Consider the following 10,953-nt stretch of genomic DNA (forward strand, 5'->3'; position numbering starts at 1 on the left):
GGTAAACAGTAAAGTATATAGCCTATATTGGTAACAAGAACAAAATAAGTTACTATTTTCTACAATTTTTCCATGTGAAATAAATAAAAACTTTTATAACAATACAACAAAGAAAAAAATAGAAAAGGTTATCATGTAAAAATAAAATTGAAAGTTGAGAATTTGAGTTGAAAAAAAAATGAGGTGTATACTATATAGGTAAATAAGTATAAAACTTGATTCCTATTTAATAATACTAAAAGAAACTAATAATAATTGTGGAGTAGAAATACTAGTGCAAAAATCCAAAAAGTCACTTATTTTCATATTCTTTGAATCTTTTGTCCTCCATCTTTGACTATTTTTCATATGCAAGTGTCATTATTTTGAAGAATCTTTGAACAAAACTTAGCCAAAAGTCATATAAATTATATTCTAACTTCATACATCGTAAATATATTAAAAAAATAAATACAGATCTCTTAAAGTTCAAAGACAGGTATGCAAATGAACCAAAAGAAAGATTTCATATACTTTTTCGCATCAAAGACATAAAGGGCCCACAACTACAAACATAAACATCAAACTCAAGACAAAATCCCTTCAATCACTCCAAAACTTCACATTTTCATCTCTTTGTAGCTCTTTTTAACGATTTCCCATGTTCCCCAAAATCAAATCATACCAAAAGCAACAACGTATATTCATTTACTTATGTATTATAACATTATTTTTTCCATTTTCTTCATTCACATCATTATATTTCGAAAATCTATCCAATATTTTGTAAAATCCAGTAAAAAATGTTTTGTATTTAGATAGATACCTTTTTCAAAATATGCTTTTGTAATAGAAAGAAATGGAAGCATGATGCTACAATAAAATAAACCAATGAAAATACGTTGCTATTTCTAGCATTTAACCGGAAAAAAAAAAAAAAAAAAAAAAATCAAAATGAAACCATGGCTGGTAGTATGAACATCTTTATCGCAACTATTTTATGTTGCAAAATCAACCCATGCATTTCTGTATGCTAACTAAACATCAGTTTCTTCTGTCACCTGCTAAAGCTGTTATTGTTATTGTTACTGCTATTGTTTGACCGAGTCAACAACGAAATAATCTCCAAAAACGGAGGCCTTTTTGAAGGAATATTATTCCAACATTTGTTCATTAAAGACCGGAGATTTTGAGGACAATCTTTCGGTATATCGGGTCTAAGCCCACACGCGGCAATCCCCACCGCAGCTTGTACGGGCGAGAGCGCGGAGTATGCCGCCTCCCCAGTCACAATTTCCCAAACCACCATTCCAAAACTAAACACATTGCTCATCCATGTCTCCGTGACCGTTTCCGGGTCCCCCGCAATTATCTGTAAAATAATAAATTGTTTTTATTTTGTGGGTCCCGCATCACGGAGTAAAACGGTACAAAAATAATAGTTTTTTTTTTGTTTTTGTTTTTTGAATTTGTTAGTGGAGGGCATCATTTGAAACTAATTTGATGGAACTTGTGTCATTAATTGGATGCATTTGTTATCAAGTGAAATGATGCAAGTGGTTTAATAAAGCCAAAAGTTAAGCAAGAGTGATAATAATGTCTAATATGGTCACCTAATGATGTTGAAATTTTTGTTACTTTTTTTTTTTATTTAATCTTATATATATGGTTGTTTCTTTTTAACTTAATACAGAAAGAACGACTTAATACAAAAAGAACGACTTAACAGATTAAGAGGAGTAAAGAAAACTAACCTCGGGAGCAAGCCAACGGTAGCCATCCATTTCATAATCCATAGTCTCACCCGCACTTTTACACGCCCCAACAATGCCCATATCACCTAAACATGCGTTCAAGTTTTTATCCAATAGAATTCGTTGCGTGTTAAGATCTCTATACGCAACACCATGATCATTCATGAACTTCATCCCTTCCGCAACATCTAAAGCAATTCGTATAAGCTCTTTCGTTTGAATCTTTTTGTTTTTAACCATGATTCGATCATGAACCGATCCACCCTCCATCAACTTAGTCACAACACATAAACCATGAACATCATCGATACATACACCATAAAATTGTAAAATGTTTTTATGCCCACATGTCATTAACTCTAGAAGATCTTTTCGGATTTCAAATTGGTATGAATTACCCTTTTCACACCCTTTTAGCTTCTCGATCCCGACTTTTTTACCTTTGTATGTTCCTTTAAATCTACCGGATCCAATTTGATCGATGAACTCTAAACTATCGGGGTTTAATAACCATTTCTTGATCTCATCGACCCCGGATTGAACTGTTTGCCACTCATCAACGGATATTACTATTGATGATTTGGGTAGAGGTAATTCTAGTTTCAATTTTGATGAACTTGGAGTCAAAGTTTCGACCCCATTTTGGTAATTTTGGGTGTTGGAATCGTCTTCGGGTTCACCAAACTCTTTTCCCTTTGTACCCTCTTCTTGACACCCACAAAGCCCAAATGGGAGCTTCATAGAATTTGTTTTATTCGGCTTTTTTAAAGCTGATTTCAAAGCGGTTTCTATCCGGGATTTGAATGTTTTCTCTTGCTCTGGTTGGATTGGAATCGAAAGAAGAATGACTCCTAATGTGAAACCTTTTTTCTCAAAGATCTGTATCTTCTTGCAAGAAATTGATAACGTATCTAGTGCTCCCGACATGGTTGGCCATGAAAGTGATGAATTGCAGGCGAAAGTGAGCTTGAAAACAGATCCTTGAGGTTCTTCGTCTGAAACTTCTTGTATCATTATAGCTGGGAGGTCATCAGCTGATGCTTGTTCTATCAATCTAACATGTAGGAACACATCCTTCATTTCGAATCCTGCTTGTGCATAACTGTCGGATACATCGCCATGAACATGATTTTATAGTTTTTAATCAGATTTAGCAAAAAAACAGAGATTAAAGAAGGTAAAGCAATGATGGGTGTTACGAAAATTTGAATTTACAAGCCCTAAGATTAGATGTTTGTTGATAGAGTAAAGACCTGAGAGGTAGAGAATCATAATGCTTCCGGATATTGGAAACGAGCTTCTCGGGGAGTTGACTTCCGGGATAAAGCTGAGTCAAATTCCGAACGACGCTTCCCCAGACATGTTTCCGGGAACTATCGATCCGGGTCGGATTCGAATCTCGGGCCGGGTCGAGATTCAAGGAGTTCTTGAGAGACGCAATGGCTTCTGATACATTGCGGCTGAGTTTCTGAAACTTCTTCTGCATCATGGAACTGTCTTTAAGAGAAGCACCGGCGGAAGCGGAGGGGGAGGAGGAAGATGAAGAGGTATCGACGGCGGCGGCTGAAGATTCCGATCTGTCTCCGGTTCGCATGAGACCTTGCTCCACCATGTCTTCATCAGTGCTCGTACGGCTAGACCAGCATTCAAGAGCAGCTGCCATGGCTGATTACGACTTGGTAGCCCCAAAATGTTAAACAATAACAAATTTGCTGAATGGGGTCTGGGTATTATGGCTCTCAGATCAGTTGCTCACATTTTGATTCTGACATGAAGAGAGAGAAAGTAAGAGGGGTAGTAGCTTTGCTGGGAAGGAGAGGTAAATAAGCGTGTACTGTTGGGAGTAACAATCTTACCTATCCTCTTTCGTCATCTTTAGTCATGTTTTTTTTCTTTTCTTTTTCTTATTATCCTTTTCAAACTTCTTGAGTTTTTTAACCAAAAAAATTGAATTGAAACCTAAATAGGTTGGAACCGAGTAATCGTGTTGTATTTAATTCGGTTATCCTGATTCTAGGGACAGACATAAGAATATATAGTAGGTGCTGCCGATGTAGAAGAAATAGGTAAAAAAATCGAAAAAAATTCCACTATGGACAGGAAAAGAAGGTGTTGCTGGTGCCACACCGGACACCTACTAGGTCCGTCCCTGCCTGATTCATTATTTGGGTTTTCGGTTCCGATCTGATTCGGGTTGGTTCCGGTTCCGATATCATTTTAGATAACACACTGGATAGTAGAACGGAACCGAAACTGATTGGAACTGTAAAGTGGTATTTAGTCCGGTTCTCAGTTCTAAGTTTACTCCTTAACCAGTTTTTGGTTTTTTCGGCAAAGGGCTCAGCAAAAACCGTGTTAAAGGCTTGGCATGTCGAATTTGAGCACCACACACAGAAGAAAATTGTCATGACCCCTCTCTATTCTTTACTTATTTTTCTTTATTGCTTGTAATATCTAAATTTAAAAATTTTACCAACTTTTTCCCATATATAAATACCCACAACTACTATCAATTCTTACCACTTTCAAACATCGTTTCTCAAACCTTCAACCTTAATTTTACCTTTCTCGATTCCGTCTTAGCAAATGGTTGCTTCAAACAATGGGAAATTCATTATTAGACCATAGACCCCGAAAGAAGAGACTTTTTGGCCGGTGCATGGATCTTGGTCTTTGTATAGGAGGAACCTCTGGTCGCAAATGCACACAATGGGGGAAGTTTTTGAAGGAGAATTAAAACATGTTTTTTCTTGACTAAATGAATCAAGGTAATTACCAAAAGATCAAGTGTACACAAAATAAAAGTATGTGAATAAAATGGTATTAGAGTTTAACACTTTGTTTAATAACTTGAGACTTAATTTGGCAAAATTTTGAACAAAGCTCTACAAATTTCGAGCAGAAAATGGAAAACCTTTCAAGTATTTGGAGTTTTGGAATTTTATCAAATGAGTTCAAAAAAATGGGTTCCAACGAATTACTAATTTTTATTTTTAGTGTTATGTTTTAATTCAGTATTATATTTTAATTTAATGTTACGTAACTTTATTTAAAGTTAATGGACGTTTTCTCACATTAAATTTAGTTGTGTAAAACGGTAAATAATTTCTTTCAAATAGAAAAAAAAAAAAAAATGGACAGATGAGGCAAAGCCGGTGTGGCATTGATGTAGTAGAAAAACAATCTGACAAAGTTGATAGTATTATCTAAAGATCGCCAACACAATATATATTTTTTCAATTTAGAATAAGTCCAAATTTTTTTCATTTACGAATCAAGTTATATATTTCGTTTCAAAAAGGTTATACGGGTACGTTGTAATGGGAATTACAGTTGTGAGTAGGGTGAGCAATTGGTTTAGTCGGATCAATTGGGATCCAGACGGTTTTCATCAAGCTGAACGATTTTTGCTTCTTAAGATTTTCTTATATCGATTTCAGGGGTTTTTTCTAGTTCGGTGCCATCGCTTCTAGGTAAAAATTGGGACCAACCCAAAATATGCTTGTATATAATTTGTTTTTTTCTTTAAACTGTCATAATTTCTTCAATTGAAGTTGGAATAACATGATTTGTTTTCAACGTATAGTTTATTGTTTGCACTTCATTTTAAACTATATAAACACATTATTCGGATACATATTGATTGAATTACACCCCATAAAATAGGTTATCAAATCTGAATTATTTTCTATTTCAGTACTATGCACAATCTTTTCTCTTTTTTGTTGGAATGACAAGATTTACTTCAACATGTATTTAATTGTTTGTAGTTCATTTTAAACTATATAAACGTCTTTGGTTCCATATTCATCGAGTTATAAGCCCCATGACATTGGATTTTTTTAGTTGAATTGTATTATGTTTCAGTACTATGCAAAATCTGTCTTTTTTTTTAAAAAAAATTGTCATAACTCTTTCGTTTGAAGTCGAAATGTAACACCAATTTTTCAAAATTGATCAGTTGAAAACTTTAAGGGGTCAAAGATAAGGTTTTTGAGGAAAACCTTATCTCACGACGTGGTGCACGGAGTGCCACGACGTGGCATGACACTTATGTATCTCGTGTTCTGATTAACACTACGACATGACAAGGTGACGACCACAACGTGGCAACTGTTGTAGCGCAGGTGTAACACCCAAAGTCTTAAAGGCCATGAAAGGAAAGAAAGCCCTGATTTTTAAGGGTCGACTCGGCGAGTCCAAGGAGGGACTCGGCGAGTCCGAGCGGGATCCGGGTCAAGGTGTAAGTGGCCAACTCGGCGAGTCGGCCAAGTGGACTCGGCGAGTCTGGTCTGTGCGAGGAAAACCTTAAGTCTGGGACTTTGGGCGCTATTTAAGCTCCTTATTCTCTCCATTAGGGTTCCTTAGAGCCTCCCTTGTTCAGAAAACGAAGCCTAAGCCTCCATTGTTGTGCATTCAAGCTTCCAATCCATTTTTGGGTGATTTGAAGGAAGAAGAAGGAGGGGAATCAGTGAAGCTTCAAGGATTTGCTTCAGATCTGGAGTTTGTGGAACCTTTCTAAAGTATTGAAGGTATTAAGTCATTTCCTTCCCTTAGATCAAATTTTGGTTGTGAGTTTTAGGGCTTTTAAGCCATGATTAGCCACCCTTATGGGTTAGAAGCCGGATCTGGAGTTGCTACTTCAGATCCAAGTGTGTTATGGTCTGGAGAAGCATAAAGTATCAGCCATTGAGTCGATTTTGAAGCCCCTTGGCCTTAAACCCTAGTTTATGGCATATTTTGCCTAGATCTCCTTCTCTACACGTAAAGTTTGCAACTTTACGTGAGGAATAGGCTCGAGAAGGGTAGATCTATAGTTTGGAGTCCATGCATAACTCAAAAGTCCTCTGCATGTAAGGAGAACTGAAGGGACTCGGCGAGTCCTTTAAGTGGACTCGGCGAGTAGCATGAAGTTGTGGAGAAACTCAACGAGTGGGATGAACAACTCGTCGAGTCGTATGAAGATTGCTTTGTACTCGGCGAGTCTGTTCTTGGACTCGGCGAGTAAGGTCGCAAAACCCCAAACCCTTCGAGTTGAGACTCGAATCAGTGAGTCGGGTGGAGACTCAGTGAGTTGGACAGGTCAGGACTCAGAAATCGGTAGACTCGGCGAGTCATGGACTGACTCGGCGAGTTGAGTCGCGAATGGAAGGAATCTGATCATTTTGAACTCGGCGAATCAGTAGGGCGACTCGGCGAGTAGTGTTGACCTGGAAGGTTGACTTTGACCAGGACTTTAACCTTGACCAGGGTTGACTTGGTTGTCTTTTGGGGGCCAGTCAGACTCAGTGTTGCATTGATATTGGTAGTTCGGGGAGCAAGGGGAGCAGGAGTTCTGTGAGTTGTCGGGCAGCAGCTAGTGAGATCATCAGCAAGTTCAGCCAGTGCAGGTGAGTTTCCCTTTGTGTGAATGGGTCTAAGGCCACAATGTCGGCCCATGTAGTTTCGAGTAGAAGACCCGGGGGTTAGCCCTAGGCACAGTATGCTAGTATGATTTTCAGGACGAGGTCCAGTAATAACGAGCGGATGCCCAAGGATTGTTTATATGATAGTTTATACTTGTTGTCTGTGTGATACATGTATGTGCCTGGTAGGGAGGTGAGTGTGGGCGAGGTCCCGTATCTCACCAATAGCAGAGTGCGGATGGGGTTCCACATCTCAATAGTTGCATAACAAGGGCGAGGCCCAAGTTAGGGAAGGAGTGAGGGAAGGTTGGGCCCGTATCTCACTACCACTAGTAGCGTGGACGGGGTTCCATGACTCATCAGTAGCAGTACATGGGCGAGGCCCAGGATAGACGAGGCCTTAGGACAGAACCAGTTGTATGTGTTTAGTTATGTGTTGTGATATGTTTATGTGATATTAATTGTTGGCAGGAGAGGCCCTGTAACAGGCGGGGCCTAAGTAAAACAGATATGTATCCGAGCGGGGCTCGAAGCCAGGCGGGGCCTGGAGCGGCGGGGCCGTTGTAGCGGGCGAGGCCCAAGGTAGCGGGCGTGGCCCAGTATGTGCAGTATGTGGTTATGCATGGTATGTGGTAGGGTGGGGAACTCACTAAGCTTCATGCTTACGGTTTTCAGTTTTGGTTTCAGGTACTTCCGGTAGCGGAGGGAAGAGCTCGGGGTGATCGCATGGCACACACCATAGATTAGACAGCCTGGGAATGTTGACTCTGATAATAAACATGTGTTTGAAAACTTATACTTATATTATGTTTTGGAATGATGATTTTATTTTAAGTAATGATTTATTAAAAGAAATTTTTGGTCTTAAATTTTGGGTCGTTACAAGTTGGTATCAGAGCCTTGGTTTGAGGGATTCGAACATGCTCTCGGGTGTGTCTGAACTCAAACTGGGGAATTGGTAAAGAAGTTTTCAAAATGAAAAGACAGTTTTGTAAAAAGGGAGTTTTGAGAAAGAAAACAGTTTTAGAAAAGCAAAAAGAATTCAGAAAGATAAAAACTTTGAAAAGAGAAAAGAGGTGTGGTGCATGCAATCAACCGAGCTCAAGTAAGTACCCCAAAATACCCATACAAGTCTATGTTTTGATTACCAGTTAATAGAACAGCATGCTAGATTAGGACTAAGGATCTAGGGATGATGCCTTATGTGTCTATTATATATGCTTTTGATCTGCATGATAGTGTTGAATAGATAGTAGTAGGATAGCCTGTTTAGGTTATGCCTGAGTTTATGAGTTGTGTTGCATGCTAGTTCAGATTCTTGCTATGTGGACATGATTGCTTGAGTATGTTATGGTTAGATTTTCCCTTGTCTGAATGCTGCTTGCTTTGTGCTTTGTGGGATTCTGAGTGATGGGAGTTAGCCATTAGGTGGATACGTCACGTCACATGTGATCAGGGTTGAATAATCTCAGAGTGTTGGATTTGGTCCTATTGCGCAGCTCTTGTTTGAGTCCAACCATTGTAGGAACGAGTCCTCTACTTGAAGGATTATCTGAGCCTCGTCACATGTGATGGTATCCAGGTGATGGCTAATTGGCATCACAAGGGGACCTTCAGCACCTGAGGGCTGGTTTGAGTTGAGTCAGAGGTTTCCTTAGGGTAAGCCTAGGATGAGGTAGTGCTGGGAGCAGTAGAAGTAGAAAAGGGACCTGGTGGAGTCAAAGAAGTTCTTGAGGAAAGTGCGGATAGATGTGGAAGGTAGTATGGGCCCGTACTACTGAAAGCAGAGGATCCGTACTCGATCCGGGAAAGGCCGAGACAAGACCGGGAACCTGGTAGTGAGTATGTTTGGTCTCGCAGCAGTGAGGAGTATTCTGATAATTGTTGTGTTATATGTTTCAATATGGTGACATTGCAAGAGGGACCAGCGGGCGGATCAGGCGGCGGAGAGGGATTGGGCTCGGGTTTAGGGGCCGAGCAGCTCGAGGAGCGGATGAGAGAGTTGATATCAGCCGAGGTTACGCACAGTATTCTAGCTCAGACTCTTATGATCTTTGGCACGGTCAAGGAGGGTATATTGGAGATTGTGGATGAGAGGCTGGGAGCCTTCCGTACTGAGATGATGGCTTTGTTGGGAGCGCGTACCTTGACATTTCGGGAGTTCAGGGCTTGCGGGGAACCAGATTATCATGGGGCTAGGGACCCCATCGCTAGCAGCAGATTGTTGGCTGATGTTGCCAACACATTCCGTACGAGCCGGTGTCCTGAGGAGGACAAGTTCAGACTCGCTTCCTGTCTTCTGAAGGACAGAGCGAGGGATTGGTGGGAAGAGATTGGTCATGCTTTGGGTGATGATGCCGCGTTGGACACGATGACTTGGAGTGATTTCTCAGCTAGGTTCAGAGCAGAGTTTTCGCCGATTATTGAGGTGCAGCAGTTGGCCCGGGAGTTTCAGGATTTGACGCAGACTACTGAGACTGTGGCGGAGATCACCGCCAAGTTCAGGGAGAGAGCCCTTCTTGTTCCGCAGTATGTCGCGGATGAGGAGATAAAGAAGGCACGATATCACGAGATGCTGAGGGATGACATCAGGGAGTTCGTGAGCAGGTCCGGTTGTAAGACGCTGGAAGATATGATTTCTCGGGCCAGGGAGAGGGAAATTGATTTGGAGCAGATCCGGAAGAGGAAGCCGGATGAGGTTCAGGTAGCCACGAGTTCGAGCAAAAGGCCCAAGGGATCAGATTCGAGATCGAGGGATTATCAGGACCGCAGTCTATGCGGAAAGTGTGGCAGGACGCACAGGGGTGCGTGCAGGAGTGGTAGTGGTGGTGAGTCTGGCTGTTTCAGGTGCGGTCGGACTGGTCATTTTAGCAGAGATTGTATTGTTACCATCACCCATGGATCAGACTTGATATGTTTTCACTGCAATCAGAGGGGCCACAAGAAGGCCCAGTGCCCCAGTTTGTTTTCAGCAGGACGGGTGATGGCACCTGCCCATGCAACCTTGAGGATCACAGACATTCGTCAGGGTCATGCGGAGGCGCCTGCGGTAGGAGGCAAGGCTTTTTAGATGGCTACTTTGGAGACACGAGCAGCGTCGGACGTTTCAGGTATGCGGCTTCCGTTTTCAGTTCTTTTATTTTGTGCATGATTATATTGTTATGGTTCTGCATCATTATCGGTTGAGCATTTTATTTTCAAGCGGGTTCATTATGATCGAGTTATATGCCATTTGCATACCTTGGATATTTGGTTAGTAGTTAAGGGATGGGTTGTATCGAAGAAGGTTACTTAGGGTGCAGTATCTGTAGCATGCCTTGGAAGGACTCGGTATGTCTCGCTAGTTCGTGGCCGTATAAGTTTTAGAATGGACATGTTAGATCCTTAATTATGGTAAGCTTGGGATTCCTCAGCGGATTGATTATGGTAGCAAGGATTGGGATTTCTCTTCATTGAGCATCGAGGCGTAAGCAGGATCGAAGTGGGGGAGAATCCTCCGAGTGTATAAGGGTAAGAGCACGCAAATCCAAATCGAGTATGTGATTTCTGAGAAGGAAGGGAGGTAGTTCAGCATTTGACGGATTGAGTAGTTCAGGGTTGGGAGTTTGAGAAACTCCCCATCAGTCCGTGCGTGTAAAGGGTAATAGTGAGTATGTGGGTCGGATTCAGGTTGAAGGGTCGCCTGTAGGACTCGTGTGAGTCGGAATGGAGATCTTGAGGTCAAATAGCAGGAGATGTTTTCGTGTTAGCAGTCAGTGGCAGAAGCAGCATGTAGAGCATGGAAGAGTGGCGGGAGAGCCTCGGCTTTCTTCAGC

General features: G+C 41.1%; 1 protein-coding gene across 1 annotated transcript; it reads right to left on the minus strand.

Moving 5' to 3' along the window:
* Positions 1-487: 487 nt before the first annotated feature.
* Positions 488-3,562, minus strand: LOC145012299 (serine/threonine-protein kinase STY46-like). Its single transcript, XM_078971091.1, has 3 exons — positions 2,987-3,562; positions 1,734-2,835; positions 488-1,351 (listed from the first exon to the last, which is right to left on the minus strand). The coding sequence occupies exons 1-3, from the start codon at positions 3,394-3,396 to the stop codon at positions 1,037-1,039; spliced, it is 1,827 nt and encodes a 608-aa protein (XP_078827217.1). The 5' UTR covers positions 3,397-3,562; the 3' UTR covers positions 488-1,036.
* Between the last annotated feature and the right edge of the window lie 7,391 nt (positions 3,563-10,953).

Source organism: Lactuca saligna, chromosome 8 (genome assembly GCF_052625555.1).
Source record: "Lactuca saligna cultivar CGN05327 chromosome 8, ASM5262555v1, whole genome shotgun sequence".
Taxonomy (NCBI): domain Eukaryota; kingdom Viridiplantae; phylum Streptophyta; class Magnoliopsida; order Asterales; family Asteraceae; genus Lactuca; species Lactuca saligna.

What these genes read in the sequence shown, in the direction of transcription:
- LOC145012299 (XM_078971091.1), bottom strand. Translation starts at nt 3,396, where the DNA reads ATGGCAGCTGCTCTTGAATGCTGGTCTAGCCGTACGAGCACTGATGAA. An exon ending in TATGATTCTCTACCTCTCAG is followed by an intron (nt 2,836 to 2,986) that starts GTCTTTACTCTA and finishes TGTATCCGACAG; the next exon opens with TTATGCACAAGCAGGATTCG. An exon ending in ACCGTTGGCTTGCTCCCGAG is followed by an intron (nt 1,352 to 1,733) that starts GTTAGTTTTCTT and finishes ATTATTTTACAG; the next exon opens with ATAATTGCGGGGGACCCGGA.